The 14,964-nt window shown below is 36.3% G+C and overlaps 1 protein-coding gene and 1 pseudogene across 2 annotated transcripts in view; both read right to left on the bottom strand.

Moving 5' to 3' along the window:
* RGS7 (regulator of G protein signaling 7) overlaps positions 1 to 14,964 on the bottom strand; it is a 450,036-nt gene that overhangs the window by 79,147 nt on the left and 355,925 nt on the right. For both annotated transcript variants that reach the window (XM_061160269.1, XM_061160270.1), the window contains exon 5: positions 1,505 to 1,611. In XM_061160269.1, coding sequence (XP_061016252.1) covers positions 1,505 to 1,611 — 107 coding nt within the window. The remainder of the gene's footprint in view (positions 1 to 1,504; positions 1,612 to 14,964) is intronic.
* Positions 10,716 to 12,095, bottom strand: LOC133069603 (large ribosomal subunit protein uL4-like; annotated as a pseudogene).

The following is a 14,964-nucleotide window of genomic DNA, read 5'->3' as shown; positions in this document are numbered from 1 at the left end:
AAAAAATCAAAAAGTATTAGTATTACATACAAAATTTCTTTTCTAATAATTTTTATTCATTAAAATGCTAACCTTAGGACCACAAGTTATTCTAACCTAATAATAAGCTATTTTAAGCTAGTATTACTTTAAATTTAACTGTTCTAAGGATAAAGCTTCATTATTTTAAAGACTTCTATAATTAAGTGATCCAACTTATTTTAATTCTTTTTTTTTTATTTTTATTTTTTATTAGTTGGAGGCTAATTACTTCACAACATTTCAGTGGGTTTTGTCATACATTGATATGAATCAGCCATAGAGTTACACGTATGATCCAACTTATTTTAATTGCCTGAATACTTAGATCAGTATCACAATTTCAGGAGACTGCATTATTTCCTAGCTATTCAGTGTAAAATTCAATGATTATTTCCTTGGATAATAGCAGTGAGAATACTCTAGGAAGACAAGGACCTTTGAGAACAACTTTTTTCAAAACATATTCCATCTGTTCTGTTTCCCCAAGCAAGTCCTTAGGCACTCAAGTCACTTAATCAATAACTCAGAGCTAGTGAGAAGAATGTGCCAAAGTCTGAAAGTGGGACAATGGGAAGAATCCTCTGAAAGTACCTAGAGCTACAGTTTAAACTCTGGCATTACATGTGCCTTAATTTTACAGACTGGAATCCACTAGTCAGTTACTAATGAACCATAATGTCTAATGAAATATATAATACACTTCAGGTAAATCATCATAACTCATGTCAACTGTAGACCAATGACCAAAATTGGAGTCCACACTCATTTCCTCAAAATTTATTCTTTATAGGAATCTCATTTGAAAATGACCTAGAATAACTCTTGTCAGTTCATAAGTTATCTAAGATGGCCTCCTGAGTATACACACGCAAAGCATCATGCATGTCCTTCACAGACTTTTTCAGTCACCAAGTCATTTCCAACTCTTTGTGATCCCATAGACTGCAGCATCTAGGCTTTCCTGTCCTTCATTATCTCCTGGAGTTTGCTCAAACACTGGTCCATTGAGTTGGTAATGTCATCCAACCATCTCATTCTCTGTTGCCCCTTTCTCCACAGACTTATAGAAGGTCTCAGACATGCAGAAGATATGTATTTATTAGTTAATTCTACCCTGGAGCTTCAAGGATATTCATATTACAGGGCATACATATTCCCATGACCGTTTGCTTGGACTGTAGACGGCTCTGGATGACACAGGGTCCAGAGTATAGCTACCATATCTCAACTTCCTTCCTAGCAAATAAATATAATTTACAGATGACTCTCTCATCTTCCTGAATTCCACTGTCACTCTGAATTTTTCTCAAACTTTTTATATAAAATATAACTTCAATCATCACACAGCTTTCACAAATAATTAATTAATTAGATTCTAACTAACTCAAGTCAAAGTAAAATAAGTCAAGTCTCAAAATTTCTGCAAAAACAATGAAAATGCAGACATATTTTTACTTTTAAATAATACTTTTAATAAACTTACTTGGAACCGGTAAAAGGTGCCATCATCCTTGAGTGTGAGGACATGATCCGAGATTGGAAAGAAGTAGCCGTGGGCAGCCATTAGTGTTCCCAAATGGAGTGCCTCCACTAGTTCATGAAAACAAATGGAAAAACACACATATAACTCTTTAAAACTGTTCATTTATAGGCACGTAGGATTTTATCTTGCTTCTTTTGCACATTCCTATATTGGTATACTCAGCATCCCAGAAAAGCCTGTCTTTGTACTTCTTTCAGCTCTTTCACATAAGGTACCAAGATGGTTCTGCTTCTTGATAGTGACCACAATGACCAACAATGCATGTGACCAGACCATGAGAACATAAAGCTATGGAATGTTGAAACTGAAGGTCTTTCTGTAATCAAAGAATCTGCTTCCTTCATTTTATAGATGGGACATGTTCTGCCATGTGCAATAATCTTCCACAAATATATCTGGCATTTACATAGCACTTTAAACTTCTAAAAGTTCTCATTTGCATCATTCCCTGCCCTGTAATACGAATATCCAATACTATTAGCAATTTTTCTAATGACATGGATCATTACTAGATAATGTTAACAGGCAATGTAAGGCATCTAGAAGAATTTATACTGCACTAAGTGAACCTGCAGTTTGTGGTTGGCTAGATTGCTCTAGCTTTTACTACTCTATATACCATATTCTAGACATGGACTATGTAGAGGTTTATATAACAGTGAAAACATTATATTTTCCCAGTAGTCTGAGAAATAGTTGGAACATAATACTATAATACTCACACTCCTTCTATAGCAGTCAATGGTTTCTCCCAACCAAAGGGATAATAAAATTTGATCACTAGGATTATTACTGTATTTGTGCAGGGACAACATAAAGTTTTCTAACTTGAAGCTTAGAAACCATGGAACTGTTCAAGATAGCTTTTTAGTCCAATGTAAGCATATATGTATATAGAAAATAAAAAAGTTAGATTTATTGATTTGTTTGTGTATCTTTATGTGCAATTTTCTGGTGGCTCAGATGGTCAAGAATCTGCCGGCAATGCAGAAGACCTGGATTCAATCCCTGGGTCAGGCAGGAAGCTCCCCTGGAGAAGGGAACAGCTATCCACTCCAGTATTCTTGCCTGGATAATTCCATGGACAGGAGAGCCTGGCGGGCTACAGTCCATGGGGTTGCAAAGAGTTGGACATGACTGAGCAATTGACACTTTTTTACACTTTAATGTGCAATTTATAGATTTAGTTCTACTTTTAGATAAACAGCTAAATGATTCTTTAACTCTAGGATTCTAACACAATTTCTAGGACTACGTGTATCTCTGTCTCCGTCTGTCAATCACAGGTAATTTTCACACTTCAGCTAGTACTGAGTCCCTAAACTGCTTGTTATGGCCCACCTACCTAAGCATAACAATCTCTTCTTATCCCTTTCCCATGTCTATACTGGCTAATAATGAAATAATTGTTAAATTTATTTAACCTGTAGTTGGGTACTATAGTGCCCCTTTTAATATTATCTAGCATCTTGCAAAATTTTAAGTGGTAACTTCTACCTCCGGCCTCCACTCTACCGTTCGTGTCAATGAGAAAGAACAACTGCTGACCATCCTCTTTACCATGGGTCTGAAAGTCTGTTATTAAATGACCCAGTTATCTTGTTTACACACCCAATCAATTACACACCTCCTTCCATACAGTGTTCTTTTTCTACAAAGGAGGATATTTCATCCTTTATGCATCCTTTTAGTTCAAAATCAAGATCTTCTTGCCTGGAATATTCCACAGACAGAGGAGCCCAGCAGGCTGCAGTCCAAGGGCTTGCAAAGAATTGGACACAACTGAGCACAGAGCACATTGTGCTTCATTATTTACCCACCAAGTGACTTTTACTTTTCTCCAAAGTACTTTCAGGAAATCCACTTCCATAATTCGTCTTTAACTAGGCTGAGTGAGAGGATCTGGCATTCCTAAATAGCATCAGCCAGTCACATCTTCTTTTTGTGTGTTATTTATAAAACTAAAATGGCAAGCATATCTGTGAGGCATGCTGGCTTATAATAATAAGTAGGTGCTTACAGCCTTGGTCATGTTCAGAATCCCTGGTTGCTCATGTTGGCAGCACTAGAAAGAACAATTTATTATATTTGTTTGAGGATTTCAAAGTCAGGTGGCCTACTATCTTCTAGGTAGGTATTACCTATATTGTCACAATCATCTTTATTCATTTTATTCCAACAGTCTGAGGCCTAGGAAAATATTATTAGTGCTATTTTCCAGAAAGATAAATTGAGTTATGGCACATGAGGAAAATTTCAGAATATAGATACAAAAAGGAAAACTGAGATGTCCAGAAAGATTAACAGTAAAGGGCTTCTGAACTCTAAATACAGGAAAGAGTATGACTAAAATGAAATAAAGAAACACCAAAAAAAAAAAAAAAAAAAAAAACACAGATGCTAACATGATGACGAGGACTAGAAAAACATAGTGAAAGTAAATATAGGGAAGCTGAAGAAAAGAAAATCAGAAGAAAATGAATAAGTTCTTACTGTACTCAATAGTTACTAATTATATGATAAATCAAACATTTCTAGAGAGCAAGATGAATGTCTGCAGGCTTTCTTCACTATCATAATTAGGCCTGCATAAATGCTTGCTAGAAAGAATAATAGTTAATTAGCAAGCAATCTCAGTCTCCTGCTTTTGAGGTACAAATACTCCATTTTATTGGGCTTAATCATATATATTCTCATTTTACAACCCTCTAAGAGATTCTCGGGCTCATAATTTTATTAATAAGGAAAATTGTTTTTGATAGGTTTTTAAAATGCCCTGAATTCAACAGATACACATTTGTGGGAGTATCATTAAGATCAAAATTTAGTTTCTACGTGGCCCACACAAAGTTCAATGCAGAGGTCAAGTCAAACTATTTAACTTAATATTTAAGAGGACTGAATTTCTAACAAACCTTTTAAAATGATTTCCATTTCACTGGTCAAATAGTAACCTGGAAAGTTTGAGATTACAGAAGTTATAATGCTCTGTCACAGGACCTCCAGAGAACATGACTCCAGGACAAGATGAATGCTAAGACAAAAATCAGGGCATCATGGTGAATTTTGTTTCATTTAAGACTATAACCTTGCATTTAGCATAGCAAAAGCAAAAGTAGCTATTGAATTGATGTTTGCTGAATGAGTGAATGAGCAAATTTATGAATAAATGGTATACGGAATATGAAAAACATAGTATTGCACAAAAAATATGAGCTATTGTGTGCTTGATGATGAGGAGCTTGTTAAGCTCTGCCAAGATAATGTCGATGTTCAAAATATCTTTTCAAAATACTTTTGAAGCTTTTGAAGTGGGGTTGTTGTAGGTATGTTATATGGGAAAAGATAACAGTGATATAAATGGCAGAAATCCCACTAAAAGATCTTAAGAGTGGGCTTGAGATGGTTTTCTCAAGGTTGAATTACTGGTAGTAACAACATGGAGACATTTTTCCACATGGTCCAGCTGCTCCTAAATCTCCACAGTAGCCTTAATTTAATGAGAATCTGGAGGACTACTGGCAGTCTTGGATCTAAGTGTTAAAAGAATTTAGTGGGTAATCTATCAGGATCACCCTCCCAATAATGGCACAGCAGATGGCTCCACAACATTATGGTTCTCAGCAAAATAATTAATCATCTTGTGCATGTGCTATCCCCATCACCCACAAGGCTAAACAAAGTTCAACAACAAATCTACCGTAAGATTCCAGTTTATTTTTCATTTGGATATTCAAGCATGAACAAACTCAGGAGTAAAAATAACATCTCTAAACAACTGTTACTATGTGAACAGTGTAATATGGCTTTCTTAAGCCAGATGTACTAATTTCATTACTTCACCTCAAACCTTTAAATAATAGAATTATCAAAATCCTTTAAAAGCAAAAGGAATTCTACATGGTGTAATTTGCTTTGGAACCATAACTACTTCAGAAAGTCAAAAGGATAAAAAGCATACCATAAAAGAGGTTTGTGTTGTTCAGTTCTATATTTCCATATGTAGAAATATATACATATATTTCTATATTAAATTTGTAATTATAACACATTTTCAGAACTCAGTATATTTTCTTTATCCAGCAGTCCCACTGCTGGCAGTCTCAGTCCCTCCCAGATATACCGTATATTTTGACACTGATACAACAATGCCTCTGAGTCAAGAAAATAATAATAAAAATTTTCACTAAAAATTACATTTTTATTCCTGTTATTTTAATGGGTATATAAATCAGCAAATGAGATTCATTTATCAACACATTTATCAACACATACATGATGTAGCAAATATGATTAGTGTATGGGGAGAACTATTTTAGAAGGATATCCACTCAAGACAGAAAAAAAAGACAGTGGAAAATACGACATTAAGGCAAGAAAAGGTAAAAAGTAGTCACAGGTAACTTATTAAACAGCATTAATAAAATAAGAGACATTCATCATCATTACGCCTGAGTCATAAAGGAAAGATTTTGTTAAACTTGTTATTCTCTAAGAAGACAGGGAAGTGGTTATAGAAATATTTTAAAATACTATACTCTTTTAGAATAGGCATTTACAAGGTAAGATGAATCATGTGGAAAAATCACATATGCAGATTTTTTTCTCCAACAAGGTCAAATAAAAGTGAAATAATGACAATAGTTAGGAACTTTTGAGGTAAGTCTATCTTCTCAATAGTAAGAGTTAGTGAAAGCAGTAAGTATTTGGGCTTTCCTCCTTTTTTAAAAAAACATCATTTTCACATAGGAAAATGAAGTGCCACTTGCTTTTTAGTACTCACAAACCAGGGTTTCTAAGTGTATAATATGGTATACAGATTAGATAAAAAGATTTTACTTGGGAGAAATAAAAACAAGCTTAATTCATACCAACTTTGAAGATGACTAGGTAATTAAAACAGGTAAGTAATGTTTCCAAGCAAAGGAGCACAGTATGGAGTGAAGCAACTAGAATACGCAAGCCAGCTGCTCGGGTTCAAACCCTGACTCCCTCATGTGCTGGCTGTAAAACTGGGGCAGAAGATACATTCTCTGGGCCTTAGAGTCCTCATTTGTAGAAAGAAGGCAATAATAAAACACTGATGTTAAAAGTTTGTCATGAGGATCAATTGAGATAAATGAGAAATGCACTTAAAATAAGGCTGGCCACATAGAAGAGCTCCAAAAATGCGTTATTAGAGTTGGCTAATATTAAGGAAAGAACACATTTGGTAGCACTTAGTGCAAAAGGCAGTGGGGAACCTAGTAGCTGGTATTGATCCAGGCTTCCAGATCATGTTGAACACTCCCAACTGAACACTCTTTAAAGTCCTCCAGGTGATCCAACTGGAATTTTTAGTGTATAGATGATGAATCTGCTCTGGAATACATTTACATTTATTCCTAGGAAGCAAAGAACACTATCCACATTCTAAAGATTTGGTATCATAGTTATAGGAAAAATTTTCCAAAGGTAACATATTCTGCACACTGGATTTACAATCTGAAACACAAAAATGCAAAAGATCAGTGAGAACTCCCGCAGTTTAAGGGAGGGTGAGGAGGGCTAATACAAAGGCACAGAACCTGGCAAACAACAGTGACAGAGGCAGTGCAGAGCCAGCAGATAGAACGGAGGTGCTTTCTTAAGGAAGCATAATATTTTCCCAGGACTCAAAAAAAAAAAAAAAAAAAAACTCATTAAAAAATTAGTACTGAAAGTAACAGGATCACACATCAATGGCCCTTATCACACACACAGGGTAGAGTAGTCTAGTTGCTTCATATGGGTAAGTACGAAAGCTTAGGAAATTATTTCAATATGAAGAACAGCACGGAAATATTTTAAAAGAGAAAGATATCACACAGGTGATATCTTTGTGATATCGGTGTGGAGGACTGGTTTAAGATCCATGGCATCTGGTAACTATATTATATCAGGACGTTCATTTCACTGATACAGTATATGCTTTTGTAAAACTGGTAGGTGCATCATTGTATAAAATGAGCTGCACTTCAACAAGATTCTGTTTTATTTATATGTGTGATTAGGTGCTAGAACAGTATTCAGAGGAGAGAAAAATCACACTTTTATTCAACAACAGTGTAAGGAAAGCGTAAGAATCACAAGAGCCAAGGCAATAATAAATTACAGTGTAAAGCAACATTCCTTCTAATGTTCAATATACATTCTGCAAAATTTCCATTTTCATCTAAAAAATATTTATTTATTTGCCAGCACTGGATCTTAGTTGTGGCATGCAGGATCTTCAGGTATATGTAGACTCTTAGTTGTGGTATGTAGTTAGTTGCGGCATGTAGAAGTTCCCTGATCAGGTATCCAATCCGGGCTCCCTGCATTGGGAGCAGAGAGTCTTAGCTACTGGACCACCAGGGATTTTCTTCTATTGCCATTTTCTTCATTGTTTTGGGTTCATTTTTACAGGTCTTTTTTCTTCCCTTCCTCTTTGTTCTCTTGTTGATGACCATCTTTAGTGATCGTTTGGGATGCTTTTTCTTTTTTCGCTTGTGTATATACTATAGTTCTTTGGTTTGCATTCCCCATAAGTTTTTTGTTTAACAGTCTATATATGTAGAAAGTTGTTTTAAGTTGCTGGTCTCTTTTCCGCCTAGAGAAGTTACTTTAGCAATTGTTGTAACGATGGTTTGGTACTGCTCAATTCTCTTAGCTTTCCTTCCTGTAAAGATTTTTATTTCTCTGATGAATATGAATGAGAGCCTTGCTGGGTAGAGTATTCTTGGTTGTAGGTTTTTCCATTTCCTCACTTTAAAGATATCATACCACTCCCTTCTGACCTGCAGAGTTTCTGCTAAAAAATCATCTGAAAATTTTATGAGGATGCCCTCATATATTACTTGCTGCCTTTCCTTTGTTGCATTTAATACTTTTTCTTTATATTTAATTTTTACTATTTTGATTAGCATGGGTCTTGACATGTTCCTCCTTGTTTTATCCTGTGTGGGACTCTCTGCACTTCCTGGACTTAGGTGACTCTTTCATTTTCCAGGTTAGAGAAGTTTCCATTTGTTGCCCTGCATGTAGGATTGTTGTTACCATCTTTCTAAATTCCATATATATGCATTAATATACAGTATTTGCCTTTTTCTTTCTGACTTACTTCACTCTGATATGATATGATAGTGGGTCTATCCACAGCTCTGCAAATGAAATTGTTTCATTCCTTTTAATGGCTTTTGTTTTTATTTTTATTGTCTTCCTACAATTTATCTAAGAATGTTTAATTTATATTCTCTTCTAGAGTTTTACGATGTCAAGTCTTATGTTGATATTTAAACCTTCAAGCCATTTTGAGTTTATTTTTGTGTATGGTGTGTATGTGTGTTGTAAATTCACTGATTAACATGCAGCTATCCAGCTTTCCCAACACCACATGCCAAAGAGACTGTGTTTTCTCCATTATATACTCTTGCTTCCTTTGTCAAAGATTATTTGACCATAGAATAGGTGTGTGAGTTTATCTCTACACGCTCTGTTCTGTTCCATTGATCCATATGTCTCTTTTTGTACAAATACCATGCTGTTGTGGGTACTATAGCTTTGCAGTACTATCTGAAATCTGGGAGGATTCTGTGTCCAGCTCTGTTCTTCTTCCTCAAGATTGCTTTGACACTTCTGGGTCTTTTATTGTTCCATATAAATTTTTGGATTATTTGTTCTACTTCTGTGAAAAATGTCATGGGTAACTTAATAGGGATCACAATAAATTTGTAGACTGCTTTGGATAGTATGCACATATTAACAATATTAATTCTTCCAGTCTAAGAGCACAGTATATCTTTCCATTTCTTTGAATCATTTCCTTTATCAATGTTTTATAGTTCTCAGCATGTAAGTCTTTCAACTTTTTGGTCAGGTTTATTCCTAAGTATTTTATTTTTTGATGCGATTTTAAAAAGTACTGTTTTTTGACTCCCTTTCTGATATGTCATTGTTAGTATAAAGAAATGAAACAGATTTCTGTATTTTAATATTGGATCATGCTACCTTGCTGAATTCATCATTGATAATTTTGAGGTTAATAAACAAATTTGCATTGTTTGATAACTATTAGCTTGTAAATTTTAAAAGGTTTCTTTACCTTAATTAACTTAAAGGAATGGACCAACGAACCTATAAAATATGCTTTCTTTAAAAACCTATGAAAGTGAAAGTAGCTTAGTCATGTCTGACTCTTTGCGACCTCATGGACTATACAGCTCATGGAATTCTCCTGGCCAGAATACTGGAGTGGGTAGCCTGTCCCTTCTCCAGGGGATCTTCCCAACCCAGGGATCGAACCAGGGCCTCCTACATTGCAGGTGGATTCTTTATCAGTTGAGCTACCAGGGGATCCCCCCTCCTTCCCCACAAAAACTAGAGCAGATATATTAATTTCAGACAAAGCAAACTTTATAACAGGGGGATTGTCAGGGCTAATGGAGGATGATGAATAATCATAAAGAGGTCAAGTCTCCTAGAAGACAGAACAAGCTAGAGGTCTATAAATTTAACAGAGTGTCAAAATATATAAGGCAAACAGTGATAGGACTGAAAGGAGAAATATACAAATCCATTATTATAGTTGTAAACTTCAGCACCAGTCTTTCAGTAATAGATACATAAAACAGATAAAAAGATCAATAAGACTTAGATGAACCTGAAGAACACTATCCATCACTTGATGTAACTGATGTGTATATAATATTCTATCCAACTATAGTAGAGTTATTCTGTAGCACATATGAAATATTCATCAATGTTCAAAGAGATGAATCACATTCTGGGCCATGAAACAAACCTTAAAATATTTAAAAGAATAAAAATCATACAAAGTATGATTATAATAGAACTACATATATTATGAAGTTAAACTAAATATCAGTAAAATAAGGATAGCTGATAAATACCCAAATGTTTGAAATTAAGTAATACACATCTTAGTAATTCATATGTCAAAGAAAAATCCTAGAGAGAAATTAAAAATTATAATGAGCTGAATGAATATGTAATTTATCAAAACTTGTATTCTATAGCAAAGGCAGTGCTTAGAGGGAAAATTATAGTGTTGAATGCATCAATAACCTAAGGTGGGGCTTTAGTATCACAGAAACTAGAGGACGAAGGGCGATTTATTTATTTATTTATTTCTCATTGCCTCTTTGTTCAGGTCTTTATTCAAAATTAGCTGTCCAAAATGATTTGGCATTTACGGAATAAACAAATTTAAGTTTATGCAGCAGCCTTCTTTTCCTCTGAGGTGGGTTTCCTTTCTGTGGGTTTCTTTTCAGCTGCTGGTTTCGTGGTCCCTGCAGCCCTTTTTCCCACCACATGCTTCTTCAGCTTCTTATCACCAACAGCCTTCTTTTCTTTGTTTCCCACCACAGGCTTCTTGCCCTGAACCCCCTTCTGATCTGATTTGGCTTCTAGTGCTGCTGCTGCCTTATCCATGCAGATTTTGTGGTTCTTGGCCTGTCAAAGAATGGTGTTCCGGCACCTGGTCTTTGCGTATGGGTTAAGCTTCAACATGATTCTCAGGTTTTTCAGTGGATGCTTCTTCAGGACTCTGTGATGAATCTTCTTGCGTGGTGCTCGGAGTTCTCTTTGGATTTCTGGGCTTTTCAAGATTCTGCTGAGGTCTGTATTGAGCATCTTGTGCATGGGGAGGTTGTAGTTACTCTTGAGGGAGGCTGCTTTATGCCAAGTGCCGTACAGCTCATCTAAGTTTCGGAAAGCACTTTCAGTCCAAATGCAGAAACGTCCCACATGACCACCAGGAGCAAGTTTCAAAATGTTTAGCTTGCTTACATTAAGCAGAGTAATTCCAGGGATGTTTCTGAAGGCCTTGATGATACCATTGTCTTCATTATAGATGATGCAGGGTCCCCTGCGCCGGATACGGCGACAGTTTCTCATTTTCATTTTGCCAGCTCTTGTTCACTAAGAGGCGTAGACCTTTTTGATATCATTCCAGGCCTTAAGTTTCTTCAGAAGCAAAACAGCCTCCTTGGTCTTCTTGTAGCCTTCAAGTTTATCTTCAACCACCAAAGGAAGTTTAGGAACTTCCTCTGTACGATGACCTTTAGACATGACCAGTGCTGGTAAGGCTGAGTCAGCCAGTGCAGAGCAGACGGCATATCGCTTCTGCGTTGTATCCACTCTGCGATGCCAATATCGCCAGGTCTTGGTTAGTGCAAACATGCGGCCCCCATGACACATATTTCCAAAAGCACCCTGACCAGACGGTGAGTCCCGCCACCTCGAACCCTGGGAATTCGAGCCACAGCTCTGCCTGCACCCCAAGACTCAGCACTGGTTTGATGACCTGCTAATTCACTGACAGCATAGGGCTGTCTGTTGTTTTTGTGCAAGTTGGTGTGAACAAAGTTAACAATATTGGGTCGAATGGGAGCCTTGAACATAGCAGGCAAAGTGACATTTTTGCCAGAGGACTCCCCCTTTTCGGAGTACACTGATATCAGTGGATGAGCACACGCCATGGCGGGGAGACGAGAAGGCCACGCTCCTCTCAACCCGGCGGCTCCCACAGGAAAAGAGAAGGGTGATTTAAAGCTAGAGAAAGAATAAAATTACAGAAGCAACCAGAAAACAATAGAGAAAAGTCAATGAAAGTGATAGACTTCCAGCCAGGCTAACTAGGAAAAGAAGAAAGAAAAAAGAAATTGTCAATATCAGAAAAGAGAAGGGAGACACTGTGGATCATTACTACTGACCTATGAATATTAAAAAGATAATAAAGTAACACTATCAACAGCACTGTGCCCACAAATTTGATAACTTAAGTAATCAACTACTTGAAAGATATAAACCAAAACATACAAAAGAGGCAAAAGGAAACCTGAATAGCTCTATTTTTTCAAAGAGAGGAATCAATAGTTAGTTACCTCCCTTCAAAAAAACCAATAGTTCTAGAAAGTTTTGCTGGTAAATTCTACCAAATATTTAGGGAAGAAGTGTTACCAGTTCTTCTGGCAGAAAATTACAAGCAGAGAGAACAGTTCCTAGCACTTTCTATACGATTAGTACTACCTAAATACTAAACTCAGAGAAAGACATTACAAGAAGGAAAAGGACAGGCCATTTTCTCTTACTAACATAGAAACAAAAATCCTCAATGAAATATTATCAAATAAAATTCAACAATCAATAAAAAAGGATTCCACCACAATCAATCTTCTTTCTTGTCCTTCTTCTCCCAAACTTTGTGAGGAAGTATAGAGAACCTAGAGGTTCATGCTGATATAAATAAGTGACTGAATAAGTGGAGGATATGGACAAAGCTCCCCATCAAAAAAAAAAAAAAAAAAACTAGAGTAATTTATGTATACATTTCACCCTGAATGAGGTGAAGCATAAATTCTTACTCCTTTAGTTTGAACTACATTTAGGAATTTCTTTCCAAAGAGTAAGTATGAAAAAGGTGGGGAAAATGTCACTTTACAATGAGATTTATATCATCAACATAAAGTACAAATCTAGGTTCACTGCTTTTTAAAAGCTTTTGCACTACAAAGGAAACAATAAGTAAGGTGAAAAGACAGCCCTCAGATTGGGAGAAAATAATAGCAAATGAAGAAACAGACAAAGGATTAATCTCAAAAATATACAAGCAACTCCTGAAGCTCAATTCCAGAAAAATAAATGACCCAATCAAAAAATGGGCCAAAGAACTAAACAGACATTTCTCCAAAGAAGACATACAGATAGCTAACAAACACATCAAAAGATGCTCAACATCACTCATTATTAGAGAAATGCAAATCAAAACCACAATGAGGTACCATTACACGCCAGTCAGGATGGCTGCTATCCAAAAGTCTACAAGCAATAAATGCTAGAGAGGGTGTGGAGAAAAGGGAACCCTCTTACACTGTTGGTGGGAATGCAAACTAGTATAGCCACTATGGAGAACAGTGTGGAGATTTCTTAAAAAACTGGAAATAGAACTGCCATATGACCCAGCAATCCCACTTCTGGGCACACACACCAAGGAAACCAGATCTGAAAGAGACACGGGCACCCCAATGTTCATTGCAGCACTGTTTATAATAGCCAGGACATGGAAGCAACCTAGATGCCCATCAGCAGATGAACGGATAAGGAAGCTGTGGTACATATACACCATGGAATATTACTCAGCCATTAAAAAGAATTCATTTGAATCAGTTCTAATGAGATGGATGAAACTGGAGCCCATTATACAGAGTGAAGTAAGCCAGAAAGATAAAGAACATTACAGCATACTAACACATATATATGGAATTTAGAAAGATGGTAACGATAACCCTATATGCAGGACAGAAAAAGAGACACAGAAGTACAGAACAGACTTTTGAACTCTGTGGGAGAAGGTGAGGGTGGGATGTTTCGAAAGAATAGCATGTATATTATCTATGGTGAAACAGATCACCAGCCCAGGTGGGATGCATGAGACAAGTGCTCGGGCCTGGTGCACTGGGAAGATCCAGAGGAATCGGGTGGAGAGGGAGGTGGGAGGGGGGACCGGGATGGGGAATACGTGTAACTCTATGGCTGATTCATATCAATGTATGACAAAACCCACTGAAATGTTGTGAAGTAATTAGCCTCCAACTAATAAAAAAAAAAAAAAAATAGTGATTTGTTATGTAAAACAATTTCTTAAAAGCTGAAAAGAATCCTTTTCTTCTATTAAATATCCTTTACACTTTTGTCTAAGGTCAGATGACTATATTTGTGTGGGTCTATTTCTGGGCTGTTCCATTGATCTATTTGTCTGTTCTTTCCCCAATACGACAATAATACTTAATTTATTTTGTTGCAAAATGTTTTCCATCTTTCCAATGGGAACTCTGTCAATTGGCTTCTGTGTCCATTTGGCATACCTCCAACATTCTGTGTACCCTTATTAAATTCATATTACTAACTGAAAGAAGGCAGTCTAAAAAGATTATAGACTGACACCATCTATATGACATTCTGAAAAGGAATAATAGAGATAGTAAACAGATCAGAAAGCTATGACAAAACTAGACAGCATATTAAAAAGCAAAGACATCACTTTGCCAACAAAGGTTCATACAGTCAAAGCTTTGATTTTTTTTCAGTAGTCATGTATACAGATGTGAGAATTGGACCATAAAGAAAGCAGAGCACTGAAGAATTGATGCTTTTGAACTGTGGTGCTGGAGAAGACTCTTGAGAGTCCCTTGAAGAGCAAGGAGATCAAACCTGTCAATGCTAAAGAAATCAACCCTAAATATTCATTGGAAGGACTGATGCTGAAGCTGAAGCTCCAATACTTTGGCCACCTGATGTGAAGAGCCGACCCACTGGAAAAAATTCTGAGGCTGGGAAAGACTGAAGGCAAAAGGAGAATGGGGGCAGCAGAGGACGAGATA

Source organism: Dama dama, chromosome 14, assembly GCF_033118175.1.
Source record: "Dama dama isolate Ldn47 chromosome 14, ASM3311817v1, whole genome shotgun sequence".
Lineage (NCBI taxonomy): Eukaryota > Metazoa > Chordata > Mammalia > Artiodactyla > Cervidae > Dama > Dama dama.
The sequence above is the reverse complement of the archived record's forward strand: the minus strand, read 5'-3'. Positions and strand labels throughout refer to the sequence as shown.